Source organism: Scyliorhinus torazame, chromosome 19, assembly GCF_047496885.1.
Source record: "Scyliorhinus torazame isolate Kashiwa2021f chromosome 19, sScyTor2.1, whole genome shotgun sequence".
In the NCBI taxonomy this organism is placed as follows: domain Eukaryota; kingdom Metazoa; phylum Chordata; class Chondrichthyes; order Carcharhiniformes; family Scyliorhinidae; genus Scyliorhinus; species Scyliorhinus torazame.
Genome location: NC_092725.1, coordinates 115,164,640 through 115,179,814, shown reverse-complemented (window position 1 = coordinate 115,179,814; position 15,175 = coordinate 115,164,640). Strand labels below are relative to the sequence as shown.

General features: G+C 46.6%; 1 protein-coding gene across 1 annotated transcript in view; it reads right to left on the bottom strand.

Annotated features, from left to right (window-relative positions):
- Positions 1-10,461: 10,461 nt before the first annotated feature.
- The window catches only part of LOC140396438 (protein kinase C-binding protein NELL2-like), a 369,190-nt gene continuing 364,476 nt past the window's right edge, over positions 10,462-15,175 (bottom strand). The window contains exon 20 of the mRNA XM_072485066.1: positions 10,462-11,001. Within this exon, the coding sequence (XP_072341167.1) occupies positions 10,951-11,001 (51 nt within the window). The 3' untranslated portion in view covers positions 10,462-10,950. The remainder of the gene's footprint in view (positions 11,002-15,175) is intronic.

The following is a 15,175-nucleotide window of genomic DNA, read 5'->3' as shown; positions in this document are numbered from 1 at the left end:
TGGGCTGGGGAGGTGAGGGCCTTTGGGTCTGTGAGGCCTTCAAGCCATCTTTAAATATTGTGGAGACACATAAAAGGCAACCACAGCTGTAGCCTGTCGATCCTACCAAACTCTCCAGGACAGAGCTACACGGCAGCCTGTCTGTCCCACCAAACTCTCCAGGACAGAGCCCTGCTGCAGCTTCTCTCATGAAAGTCAATTTCACCCCTTTGACTGTGAGCAGCTTCTAGCTTCACAGCTGAAGGCTATTTGAAAGAAGGAATTAGCCTTAGTTGTGAGAGCACTTCTCATGTGCCTCCTCAAAGACACAGTTGCCATGTCTCAGAGGATGATTAGTGAACTGCATGTCCAGCAATCTCTGATGCCTGAACAGTATGGCTGAGTTCTAGGAGTGTCATAGAATCATAGAATTTACAGTGCAGAAGGAGACCATTCAGCTCATCGACTCTGCACCGGCTCAAGAGCGCCCCACTTAAGCCCATCGAGGCAGCATAGCGGCAGTACATAGAGGCAGCTGTCAACAATCAAACAATAAAGAGTAGGGTTTCACTGCTGAGTATCCTCTTGTGGCTAATGGATAACTGGATGATTGTAGAGCAGCTGAACGTGGTCTCCCCTATGTTGCTGGCAGAGATCTGTGTCTATGTGTTTCTGATATTGCCGGGGGTGACTGTGCAGAGCAAGGTTTTCCAGCACAACTGGCTCGCTGGATGGCACTCTGAGAGAAGGCGGGCAGTCATGGTAAGGATAGGGGGGCCTGAGCGATTTCAGGGTCCCGAGATGGAAGCTCTAATTGATTGTTGGTCTCTCTCTCTCTTCCAATTCCTTCCAGGAACAAAAATGTTTTCTTGTGTAGATCCCACGGAGGTTGCCCTTACTGTGCTAGTGGAAGCCAAGGCAGGCAGAAGGCAGCAATGTCAACGCAGGCTGGAGGCGGCACCACATGTGCAGGGGCTGGACACACCCTGAAGTTCCGGCCACCCATCAGGCTGAGGAGGGAGCCAGACGGGGAGGGCAGCAACGGCCCAAGGTGTCATTGGTCCTTCCATGAGCTGATAGAGAGCATGTGCTTCAAAAGACTCTGTCTCAGCAGAGACAGTGTGGCACCTGTTCCATGTCCTCACAGACCCGGTATCCTGTGGAGAAGGGGGACACCTGCTCCCAGTGGCCGTGAAGGTCACTGCAGACGTAAGCCTCTATGCCACTGGGTAATTCCAGGGCTCGAGCAGGGACCAGTGTGGCATATCATAATCCAGCCCACTGCTGCATCTGGGAGGTGACGGATGCTCAGTATTCCCGGGCATCAGACTATATCACCTTCGATCTTGATCAGACCCACCAAGATGCCCGGGCTGCAGGATTAACTGCCATCACTACGACCCCCAGGCCCAGGGGGAATCGAAGGCACGCATGTCACCCTACAAGCACCGGGGCATCAGGGAGTGCCCTGTATTAACAGGAAGGGGTCCACTCGCTGAATGCTCAAATTGCATGCAACCGCCTCTTCAGAATCATGCACGTGTTTGCCCACTATCCAGAGAGACTGCATGACAGTTACATACTGGGGCGCTTGTAGATATCTGGTGTCTTTGAGGGCCACCCCAGGATGATGGGTTGGCTCATGGGAGCAACGGATACCCGCTGAGGACATGGCTGATGATGTCGATGCGGAGGCCTGAGACCAAGGCGGAGAACCGATACAATGAGGCCCACATTGCCACCCGTGCTGTCATTGAGCAGTGCATCGGGCTGCTGAAAATGTGGTTCTGATGCCTGGACCGCTCTGGCGGTGCCCTGCATCACAACCCCCATAAGGCATCCTGCTTTATGGTGGCCCTTTGTGCCTTCCACAATCTGGCACAGCAGTGGAGCGACATACTGGAGGAGAAGGAAGAGAAGGCCGAGGTACATGCAGCCTTGTCTGAGGAGGAAGAGGACATGGACCGGGAGGGGCTGGAGGTCGAGCCCAAGGAGGAGCCAGAGGATGGAGGATGGGCTGCTGCGGGGTTCCGAGATTCCAGGGGGGTCCTCATCATCTCCAGATTGCCCTAGGACGATGCTGTGTCGTTAACACCACCCCCGCATCACCCCCTCTCCCAATTTCCCCCATCACACTGCCCCCTCCCCAACCACCCTGTTCCATGATTCAAGGGTCTGTGTAATATCATTCCAGGATAATGGGCCTGTGTTGGGCCTGTCAGTGGGTCACTATACAAGGAATGATCACTCACTGTGAGGTAGGTCGAGTGCTCCTCAGGATTTGATAAAGTTTGTCTACGTCTTTCTACTGACAGCATGCTCACACCCATCCTTATGACAGAGTCTGTATCGGGGGCTTTTGTTCTTGCACCACTGTGCTGAGGGTGGGAGGTGTTTTAATGGTGAACATTTTGTGACAGATTTATATTTCCCTTAGCTACAGATAGCGACCTCACCAGTGCCCACTCAGTGCTCCTCAATCTCCTTGAACCTCCCTGGTCTAGTGCTACATCTCGGTGTGCCCGCAGGATGCACATCTGAGGTAGAGGTGACCAGCTGCCTGCTGCACCCTGAGGCCTTTGATTCCCTTGGCGGACGACCTCTGAGAGCCTGGAGCCAGAGCCCTGGTCAACTTACTGGTGTCATAGACATTGCCGTGCCACCCTGCTATGCTTGCTGCCCTTGAGATGCATCAGTGTCAGGAAGTGGGGATTCGGAAAACTGGAGCTCTCCATCAGCTCCTTTTGTGGCAGTCCCCCAGGTGGAACATGATGTTGAGGCCCTCAGCATGGTGGTCACAGACTGAGCCATGTCTTGGACACCACCACTCAAGCCGCTGACGTCGTGCTCCAGGTTTCCCAATGCAGTCGCCACCTTAGCAGTGTTGGCCTGGGTGCCACACATTGCCAGCACCATCTCCTGCACCTGAAAGTTTTGGGACTCCTCCAATCGGTCTTGCAGTCGCTGGGATGTCACTGACACTCCCTCCTGAATCTCAACATCTGACTGGGACCCAGATGTTTCCTGGTATCCAGCAGACCTCCGACTGTTGTATCCTTTGGATGATCTTGCCTTCACCTGATGTGCATCAGCAGCTCTGTGGTGCTCACCAGAGTGCCCCGTAACCTGTCCATGCATGTCACTCACTGAGGTGTGTATCTCTGCACTGGTGGAGCTACGGGTGATAGCTGTGATGCATCACCCAAGTTATCCTCGGAGCTCTTCTCTGTGGCGTTCTCTTTGGTGGCAGGCAGGGGGTATATGACTCCGGATGGCCCGTCCTCATCAGATGGTGATCCTGCAAGACAATGGATATGTGGTCAGTGAAAGGGAAGGATAGTTTTACGAGACATCAACAACTTACTTGACAGGTCATCTGGATGAAGGGACAGTGGATCCTCACTTCTCTGGCACAGATCAACCCACTGTCGGCCACTGGTCTCTCCTCTGGCAACCTCGCCATCTCCAGGGCATGTTTCTCATAGGGGATGAGGACTCGGATCTCTGAGAATCCTACCCCGTCTTCACCCTTTCACTCTTATTATGGGCTACCTTCTCCTATGGGGACAAAGAGAGGGCATTGTGTGCAGCACACTTGATGGGTCAGGAGGGGTCTATAGCAGGTTTGGGCACTGTACCTGGACATGAAAGGGTTGTGCTGGTGGGAGCCAGAGAGCTCTGAGAAACAAGCTTGAAGGTTGGATGTTGGGAGAGTGCGATTGCCCGACAGTGGATGGGGGAGGGGGGGGGGGGAGGATATTTTTTGGGGGGAAATTGAGGGGTGGCAGGTGGAACAGATGGCAGGGGAGAGAGGTGGCAACTTACTCTTGCAGCCCATTGCAGGTCATTTGTCTTCTTACGATATTGGACGGTTGTCTTCCTGGTCATGCTGCCAACACTGACTGCAGTGGTCACTGCCTCACAGGCAATATTGCTGACCCCACTGTTGGTTCTCTGACCCCCTCGGCGGTGTTGCAAAGCCTGGCTAGGTCTGCACACTGTCATCCCCGTGTGTTGACTGGGAATGAGTGGTGAGGGAGCGTTTAAAAATAGCTTATCCTTGTTAGTGGCGAACAGCTGAGGCGTGAGTCGGGTGAATCAGACGGCGAGGGACCTAGTTATGTCGAGATTCACGTGCGGTCTCATTTTTAGGACTAAGGGCGATTGAATACAGGCCACGATCTCGCCAATGTGACACACGCGAAACACCTCGCCAAACTCACTCAAGATGACATTTAGAAATATATCCGCTGAATTGCACCCTGGGAATTCTGCAGCGAACAATATCTCCTGACTTCCGAAAGGTTGTCTACCATCTACAAGGCACAAGTCAGTCATGTGATAGAATATTCTCCACTTCCCTGGATTGTTGCAACTCCAAAAGAAGTGTAAAAGGTTAATGCCATCCAGAACAATGAGCAGCCTGCATTCCCTCTGTCACCACCGTAAATTGGCTGCAGTGTGTACTATCTACAGGAAGCACTACAGCAAATCATCAAAGATTCTTTTACAGGACTTCTCAAGCCCAACAACTTAAAGAACAAGGGCAGCAGGTGCAGGGGAACAAGCTCTCCTCCAAATTACACAGTCCTGACTTAAAAATACATTGCATTATTTCATTGTTGCTGGGTTAAAATCTTGGAACTCCTTATCTAACAGTGCTGTGGGAGTACCTTCACCACATAGCTTGCAGCGGTATAAGAACCTTAAAGAGAAGTAGGCAATAAATGCTGACTTTGATAAATACATAACTGCTTTATAGATTGGCTTAAAACCAAATTCTCACAAACCATTTCTTTGAGAATTATGTATAATCATAGTCAGAAAAATCTATTCACTATTAAGATATTCTGCTACTAATTTAGTATACGTGATATAGAATTTTCAGCAATTATTGCCACCTGCTTCATTCTTCATAACATTATGTAATTCTATTAAAGTGAGTCTTTGAATAGCTGCAATGTCAAGAGACAGCCATATTTAATCATTGCTTCTAGTACTTGCTGCACGTTTACATTAACAAAAGTGTGAGGACAGGATGGTGCAGTGGGTTAGCACACTATCTTTTTAGCTATGGAACTTGCATTTAACGTTATCCCAAGTTTGATTTCTTTAAAAATTGCCCGCTAATTATGCTTAAATTAACAAATTCACTTTCAGAGCTTTTATCAATTGTTGATAGGAAGATTGGTGCAGTAGGGGGCCACTGCTTGAAGCTGGGGTTGAAGTAAATTTTGGGAGGCAGTTGAAGAGACCCAATTCTGCACCTGTGATATTGTACCTGACCTGGAATGACACTTTGCTGACATGAACTCGCAAACTGAAGAAATATTTCCTTCATCGCGACTGATTTCCATATTTAGAGCACAAAACATTAAAAGTAGAAGCTACAAAATAATTATTTTCTTTAGGGGCCTGGATAAAAATAATCAATGAGGGCAGCACGGTGGCGCAGTGGTTAGTGCTGCTGCCTCACGGCGCCGAGGTCCCAGGTTCGATCCCGGCTCTGGGTCACTGTCCGTGGGGAGTTTGCACATTCACCCCGTGTTTGCGTGGGTTTCGCCCCGAGAACTAAAGATGTGCAGGGTAGGTGGATTGGCCACGCTATATTGCCCCTGAATTGGAAAAAATGAAATGGGTATTCTAAATTTTTTTTTTTAAATGATCAATGAATGATAGTTTAGGGAACAATCTTACTAAACAAATCTATGGTCACAGATACCAAAATCTGTATTCCATTCTCCCAGTTTCTCCGCCCCACCATGTGTGTGGTAGTCACCATTGTATTGTATAGTAATTGTAATGATGATTATTAGAGGTAATACGGTAAGGCTCCTGTATTATAGGTACGGGGGTTAAATCCCGGCCTGCTGGCTCTGCCCAGTAGGCGGAGTATAAATGTGTGTGTACACCCGAGTTGCTTCCATTCTGGTAGCAGCTGCAGGAGGCCAGACATCTCTGCCTAATAAAGCCTCGATTATTCTCTACTCTCGTCTCGTAGTAATTGATAGTGCAGAAAACAGGCCGAAGTGGAGCCTTAGCTGCGCGTTCCCCACTGAGGCTCCAATTTACCCAAATGGATGTTTGAGAGCATGCCGTTTCTCGGTGCTCCGAGCGCCAGGAAACACCCGGCTAATTGCGCGTGCTATAGAACCCTGTTCCTATTTGGGTAGATCGTGCCCGCAGTTTCTTTGGGGACATAAGGCCTGAGGCCCTCTGGAACCATGGATTATTTATCCATATTTGAACCTTAGCGTTCAACATTCACAGTCTATTCAGCATCATGACGAAGTAAAACATTGTCCTGTCACCAACAGATAAACACTTCCAGCAGGGATCACTGGATAATACTCAGAATTGAGAGGGTGATGAGCTTCTCCTTCTATTCTCTGAGGTGACTTGTAGCACCTCTAACATTAGCAAGGCATCTAATGCAGAGCATACCAGGGATTGAATCTTGCAGGTTTGGTTAGTTTAGCAAGCCTTTGCTAAGCAAGATTGAGATTCCTCAGAAATGCCTCTAATCTCTGATCTTTTAACCTGAGTTAATAGGCAGTACAACACAGTTTGATCACTCACAGGGACGAATTCTCCCATTCCAGGACTATGTCCTGTGGCGAAGCGGGAATGTGAAGTGTTTCCCGCTTAAGAGGCAGGCGGGAAACATGCCAAATCTTCTGACCAAGGGTGTTCATGCTGGATTCGTGGCGGGGCAGTTCTTATGGCGTGTAGTCTGCCTTCCATTCTGGGCGCCATCTTGAAAAGGTGCCCAACATTGTTGACGCACTATTAAAGAAATAAGGCGGATCTCCTGAAAATGAAGATGAATCTCTGGGAGCACTCTTGAAGCCAGAAGATGGAACCTCTGAGAAAGAACATGGATCTCCAGGAACATTCTAAGATTGGAGGATGCTTCCCCACCCACTGCTGTGGGGTTTCAGGGTTGTCAGCAACCTCTATCCTGAATGCCAGAGGCAGCCCTGGGCCTTGTTCAGGTGAGTTCCAACATCTGCACGGCACGTTGTTCCAAATATGTTTCACCGACATGTTTTCCCACTGGTATCACAGGGAATCTGGTCAGGCCTTCATCTGCATCCCATTAGCAGGATGCAAATAAGTTTCAAGCTGGCCTCCTGATTCACCATGGCGGGCACCAGTGGGAAATTCAAGCCAGCGTGCATTACTATATGTTCTACATTCCAGTTTATTATAGTGGAGACAGTCTGTCTAGAAAATGCAACAAAGCTAATGGCTGAACTTATCCGGCAATTCCATCAAGACCCCGCTGCCGGCCAATGGCGAATTGCTTCCACCGCCTCAAAACTCATTGTAACGTGTGTGGAGGGGAGAAAAGTGCACCCAATGTCTTGAGAACAGTGTGAAGGACTGGCATATCCTGTCTCATTAGCAAGGCATCTATTGCAATCACCTGAGGCATTCAACTGTTGGAGATGAGCCATTGAGACTATTCGCTGAGACAATGAAACTCTGGCTAAGATGCCTTTCCAGACATGACCTAATCAAGTATTCCTTGGAATACCCAGACAATATCCATTTTTGGATCCCTGGCAGTTGGAGAAGCACGGTTACTGACAAGCCAAACCTTTTTTAGGCACATGCTTTCTCAGGAGAGTTGAGGAGCAGCAGTTTAGAGAGAAGACCCAAGTGGCGGACCCCCTGCCTCCCTCTTTCCAACCCACCGGGTAAGCACGACTATGTCTACGGCCAGCCGACATTCACTGTCGAGACGGATCATGGGCCTCTGGTCCACATTATCCACAAGGACCTGAAGTCATGACGCCTCGGTTGTAGCGCATCCTCCTCAAACTCAGAAGGTACAACTTTGGCTTTGTGTACACACCTGGCAAGGAGCTCATCATCGCTGATGCATTGTCCCACTCCATCAAATTTCCTATTGAACCGCTGGAAATCATCCGGCAGATTGAATCACAGGTGTAGCTGTGTGCTACACCCTCCCGGCATCTGATGAGAAGGTGGTTCGTATCTGCGAGGAGACAGCCAAAAACCCCACTCCTGGTACCATGATGTGTTATGTACTCTGGGATAACACAGGCTGCAACTGGATGCAGCTTTAACCAAAGGATACTCCAGACCTTGAAGTTAGTTCAATCTGATTTATTGAATCAGTAGCACAGTTCTCTGTGAGTTTGACTCTCTGCTAACCTAAGTGTGGTTACTCGGTCTGACTGAACCAGACTATCTCTTAGCCATGTGCTGGAGGTGTGATACTGTAAATACACCCTGACCCACTCTGTAGATGTTCATCAGTGGAAAGAGGTGGAGTGTGAGTGCCTCGTGCCTTTTATAGTGAGATACCACCTCTGAGTGTCCTGCCAGCTCATTGGTTATGTCCTGTTCTCTGTGTTCATTAGCTGCCTGTCTGTGTATCATTATCTGCAGTCTGCATATCATGACACTGACTGTGATCAGGGATTTTTTTAGAAGAGTTCACCCCTGAACTACCGTCTCCCAAAGAACAAACAACTCATTCGTCTACATCATTAACTCAGAGGCATCAAGACCATCAAATTCAGCCTGATGCCAACGAGTCACAAACTACAGACTGTATATTCCTTTTACTTTTTCTGGACTCTAATTTGGCCAATCTACCTTTTCCCACTCTGTAATCTAAATTGTGTGTGCGCGCGTGAAAATTGAGTGTTTTTTATTCATTTTACTTAACAGCAGTTTCAGTGGAATGACCGCTTTCTTTGTCAGCTCAAGAAAATCTGTCCTGTCGCTTCTTTTATGATTACAGTTAAGCTAAACAGTTAAGTACTCACTGAATTGGCAAATATATCCTTTTCAAACAAAGAAAACATATTGCGGTCATAAAAGAAGATGGAAAAGAGGGAAACCATGAGGCCCCTCCTCACCTGATTGTAACAATAGTTTCTGATTACACATGGCATGCCATGTTCACACACGACTAACTGATCAGAAAAAAAGAAGCGTATTTTATCAACATGTTAAAAGACTTGGTAGAACTCCCATTTGCAAATTATTAACAGAACCCTTCACTGGTTGCAAATATCTCTTGACTTTCACAACAAAATGTATTGCAGAAGAGATGTTGAAAGCATTTTAGACTCTATTGCAAAGTTTGGACTGATGAAATCTAATGCAGAAAAGCATGTAAGACCAGTTATTGCTTATTCCCAGGCACTCCTCATTGGTTAATCAGCTGGATTATTTTGTCACATTCGGGGCACCACACTTTACGAAGGATATTTAAGCTATGGAGAGGGATCAGAGGAGGTACGCTAGAATGATACCAGAAACAAAGGATTCCAGTTATGTGGAGAGACTGGAAAAGCTGTGATTATTCTTCGTTCATCCGAGTGAAAACAGGCTCACAATCACAAGGAGCAGATGAGAAAATACCTCCACTTAAAGGAAGGGGGTAATATGAGGACAGATATTTAAAATAATTAAGGAAGGACTAGAGGGGAGACGAGAATTAATTTATGCAGAGATCTACAATGCACTGCTGAAAGGGTAGTGGAATCAAATTCAACAAGAGACGTCAGGAGGGAGTTGTGTACCTATTTGAAATGGAAACTTTCACAGGGTTATCGGGGAAGAGCAAAGGATTTGGGAAAGAGTGAAGAATTGGGGCGAATTGAATATCTCTTTAAAAGATCCAACACTGGAACAATGTGACGATTGGCCCCCTTCTGTTATATGCAATGCTAGAATTTTATTAATCATTTTTATTGGGTGTTGGGATCACTGCAAAAATCAGCATTTATTGCCTATTTCTAATTGCTCTTCAAAAGATGGTGGTGAGACTCCTTGACTCCTTCTTGAACAGGTGCAGCATGTGGTGTATAGGCATTCCCACTGTGTGATTAGGGAGGGAGTTACTTCAGGATTTTGTCCGAGCGACAATGAGGGAATGGTAATCTAATTCCAAGTCTGGATGGTGAGAGGTGTGGAATTAGTGGTGTGCCCACCTGTTTTCTGCCATTGTCTTTCCAGTGGCCACCCTGTTCCTTATCGAACAGTCTTTGGCCTAAGGTGGGGCCTCCCAGCAGCAGTCGCCACCCACCCCATCCCACCATCACCAATGCCTGTCACACTCCCCCTTCCCCTCACCGCAGCCTGCTTCTCTGGCTCTGGCAACCTCAGAAGCCTTTACTGGTTGCGAGGACGGCCTGCCCTCATGGTGATGTTGCTGTTAGGTACTAGCACTTCTGATGGCACTGCTGAGCTGCCAGTCCTCTGACTGACTGGCAACTCAATGGGGATGGGCAAGGGTTAGGTGCTATTGGTCAGACGGCTGAGAAATGTGGCCCAGTGACCCACAAATGGCTGAAGCAGTGTTACCCCAGCTTTTCTGGCCTGTTATCTGGGCCCTCTCCGTGTTGACAAAATTTCAGCCAAGGACCATCAGCCTGCACCAATTTCTCAAAGTTAAAGTGTTATTATCGTGTTAAATTGAAGAAAAGAGAGAAGTAATTTTGAAATTGAATGAAAATTGTTTTAATTTAAATTCGACGTATTTGCAAGTCAGCAATCATTGGAACTGGCAAACAACAATCCAAACAAATAACAGAAAAAATACATCACATGACTTCCCTTGCATTGAGATCCTTGCTCTCTAGTCATGCTTGTACATATATTCTTTCTAAACTTGTTGTTGAAATATTTTTTGTCACATACAATCTAACAAGTTTGCACTTGCTTCCAAACGGCTTCTCTGGTTGTAAAGTGGCCACATGTGATTTAGCTCCAGCACTCCCAGTCCTTGCTAGACTGTGATTTTCTCTTGACGGTACCAGCTTCTGTTTTGGTTGAACGTAAATCTGTATTTGGTATAAATTTGGTTTCTGATAGGAAAGTTGTTCTTGAAGTGAGCTTTGTACTGATGTTAACTCTTGTCCTGCAGAATAAACAGGAATTCCATACAAATGGCACAACAAAATGTTATGTAGAGCGCTTTATGGTTTAGAGTTGCTGAAGGCACTGAGGGTCCACTAAACAGCAGACATGACCATTCTGGAGGAGGAAGAGAGAAGTAGGTAAGATCGAGATGGAGTAAAAGTCACAATGTTCCAACATCCTTTCAGATTGCCACATTTAAAGCCCTAAGGTTCATTTCAAAGTTATAATACAGAATTATATAAATTCATCTAGCTTTTTTAAAATAAATTTAGAGTACCCAATTTTTTTTCCAATTAAGGGGCAATTTAGTGTGGCCAATTCACCTACCCTGCACATCTTTGGGTTGTGGGGGCGAAACCCATGCCAACACGGGGAGAATGTGCAAACTCCTCACGGACAGTGATCCAGAGCCAGGATCGAACCTGGGACCTCAAGTGCCGTGAGGCAGCAGTGCTACCCACTGCGCCACTGTGTTGCCCATGAATTCAGCAATCTTAAACAGAATTAAACTCAGGGATAGGAACAACAAGAAATTGTATTTATATGGTGCCTTTAATGTTGTGAAATGATAGGCACTTCACACCAGACAAACTCTGATAGCGAGCTACGTCAGGAGACAGACCAAAGGTTTTGTCGAAGGGGTAGATTTTCAGGTGCATCTTAAAGGAGGAGACAATGTTAGAGGTGCAGAGAGGTATAGGGAAGGCATTCAAGAGATTAGGGCCTTTAAGGATGGAGCTGCAGACATGGCAATCAATTATGACAGGTTGATTAAAAGCACTGAAGAGGGCAGAATTGGAACAGTGCTGATATCTTAGAGTGTTGTAGGGCTGGAGAGATTATAGAGATAGAGGGGAGTGAGGCCAAGGAAAGTTTTGAAAATCAAGATAAAAATTTGCAAATTGAGGAAATGCTGGAACCAAGGGTCAATCATGTCGAATAGCTCGTCCTGCGAGTTAGGAATTGGGCCGCACAGATGTAGGGTGGAAGATGGGATTCTGGCCAAGAGAAGTTTGAAATAGTCAAGTCTAGAGGTAACCAAGGGAGAGATGAGCAGATGAGCTGGGCAGGGGTAACTATGTAAACAGAAGCTTATCTCAGTGTCAAATACAACAACAAGGCTGTGAATCGGGCCAATAAATTATCAGTGCTATCAAAAATCTTTGCTAAGTTTGAACAGAGTTGTGTCCTAAATATAGAATAAAAATTTTCTCTGGTGCAAATTAGTTATTGGATGAATATTAGGAAATTCTTAAATACCATGCCTTAAGAGTTGTATTACTGAGTATTTCATGTCCGTATTCAGTGTGGAAAACCTCCGCCACCAGTCACTAGTGATTACAACATGGTATTGTTTTAACACATTGATAAGAAATCAGGCTTAGTCCTTTTGCAAACCATACAAGATGCTCTATCATTGACTCTGTTCCACTTATTTAATCTGCTGACAAAGTTCTGCATAGTTTTTCCCTGGAACCCTCAAGGCAACTGAGCCGTACACCTTCATTATTCAACTTTGGCTGTTTTTATTTCAGGCCTGACATTTCCATGGTCCCAACAGTACCAAAAACCATTGTATTTTATTGTGTATTTGACAGTCCCTTTCTTTTCTTGTTGCTGTAACTGTCAATCTTACTCCTAATAAGATACTTATCAGCTTCTTTCAGAAGTAATGAGAACAGCACTAGCTGATTTTCTGGGGGAGTCAATTCCATGTATCTGATAACGAGAAAAATGATTTGTTTATCTCTAAATCATTTTAACTGTCATTTATTAAGCACACTCAGATATATATGTGCCAGTCAATTAGCTTACAAACAGATATTCCTGTCAATTAAAGAGATTATTAATTATATATTCCGAAACATTAAATTATTGCAAATGATGTAATGGCCTAGTTAATTCTGTGTTTTAATGTATTGTTCTAAATTATAGTTGCATCACACTGAAGGAATTTCAGGTCTCATCATTTAACTAACAAACTGGGAGAAAGAAATCCATCCTCACAGTTTACCTATCATATGGACAGAGAAAACAAGCATACTACATCCATAGAACTACATCATGCCCTTACTCACCGACTCAATTACAAGTCCATAAATAGTTAATTACATTTGTGTAACTAAGTAATCAATTGCAACCTATTAATCTGCAGGGCCTGAAAGTAAAGCTATGCTCTAAATTAAAACTACTAAATTGAAGAAGAATATTGCTGAGGAAAAATAATCGTTAGACTGATCTAAAAACTGTTGAGAGCTTTTTTCTATTTAGAACACAAACTATTGGTGTTATTTTTTAGTAATCATTGATCACTTTTTTTGAAAATTCTTCAATAAGTATAGTGAGGATATCATTACAGAAGAATGACATATATTGTTCTGCCATGCAGCCTATTAGTAGCAAAAAGAGAATAGAACTGCTGTCTGCCTCCATGCTCTTCATACTGTATATTATGCAAATCAGTTGACAATTGGAAGTGATTTGAAGCCGGTAATATAATCCATTGTTCAGGTGGTAGTTACGAGCTGCTACTCATAACCTGCCAGAGCCCTGGCCTCAAAGAATGCTATCTTGTAATTAGTCCTGACTAACCATTATTCTGTATTCACATCTCGGTGGCTCAGTAAAATTAAAATAATTTCATCTTGCATGTATCAGCTAAGAGTCTGATTTGATCTATGTTTGATTGGGTTACAAGGAGATATTGGTCTATCTGTTGACAAATGCCTTGGGATATGTCAGATTAGTAAAACATGACTGGAAAATGTACTTTGCCTTCTAAAGGCTGTGTTTTGCATATGAAGTATTGTCTTTTGAAATACTGAGGGATCTATTGTAGTTTCCTGGTTGTATTTAAGACGACAACCTTTCTCTTTATTTTCCACCTTTTGGGTGCAACGTTAAACTGAGACCTTGGGCGAAATTCTCCCCCAACGGCGGGATGCCCGCCGACTGGCGCCAAAGCCGGCGCAAATCAGACGGGCATCGCGCCGGCAAAAAGGTGCGGAAGTCTCCGCATCTTTGGCGGCCTAGCCCCAACATTGAGGGGCTAGGCCGACGCCGGAGGGATTTCCGCCCCGCCAGCTGGCGGAAATGGCGTTTGTTGCCCCGCCAGCTGGCGCGGAAATGCGGCGCATGCGCGGGAGCGTCAGCGGCCGCTGTCAGTTTCCCAGCGCATGCGCGGGAGCGTCAGCGGCCGCTGTCAGTTTCCCGCGCATGCGCAGTGGGGAGAGTCACTTCCGCCTCCGCCATGGTGGAGACCGTGGCGGAGGCGGAAGGGAAAGCGTGCCCCCACGGCACAGGCCCGCCCGCGGATCGGTGGGCCCCGATCGCGGGCCAGGCCACCGTGGGGGCACCCCCCGGGGTCAGATCGCCCCGCGCCCCCCCCCAGGACCCCGGAGCCCGCCCACGCCGCCTGGTCCCGCCGGTAAATACCAGGTTTGATTTACGCCGGCGGGACAGGCAATTCCTGGGTGGGACTTCGGCCCATCCGGGCTGGAGAATCCAGCGGGGGGTCCCGCCAACCGGCGCGGCCGGATTCCCGCCCCCGCCCAATCTCCGGGAGCGGAGACTTCGGCGGGGGCGGGGGTGGGATTCACGGCGGCCAACGGCCATTCTCCAACCCGGCGGGGGGTCGGAGAATGACGCCCCTTGTTTGGCACTATTTTGAAAAGAGCTGAGTAATCCTCCCCCTTGTAACTGAGCCAATATTTATCCCTCAACCAATGTCACTAAAGCCAGGCGATCGGGGAAGGCGGTAGCATAGTGGTGTTGTCAGCGGACGAATAATTACCCCAGGTAATGCCATCATAACAGATGATGAAATTTGAATTCAATAAAAATCTGGAATTAATGATGACCATGAAACTATTGCGATAAAGAACCCATCTGATTCATGAATGTCCTTTAGGGAAAGAAATCTGCTGCCCTTACCTGGTCTGGCCTACATTGATCCATATTGCTGCAGATCCATAAATGCCCTCAGTTCAAGGGTAATTAGGGAGGGGCAACAAATGTTGGGCTGGCCCAGCCACCGACATCCACATTCGATGAATAAAAACATTCTAGCAATATTTCGTCATTGTTTGTGGGAGCTTGCTATGCGCAAAATGGCTGCAAATCCTACATTACAACAATGATTTGGGCTTCAGATGGGCATTCATACAATATAATAATCTTTATTGTCACAAGTAGGCTTACATTAACACTGCAAGGAAGTTACTGTGAAAAGCCCGTAGTCACCACATTCCAGCGCCTGTTCGGGTACACAGAGGGAGAATTCAGAATG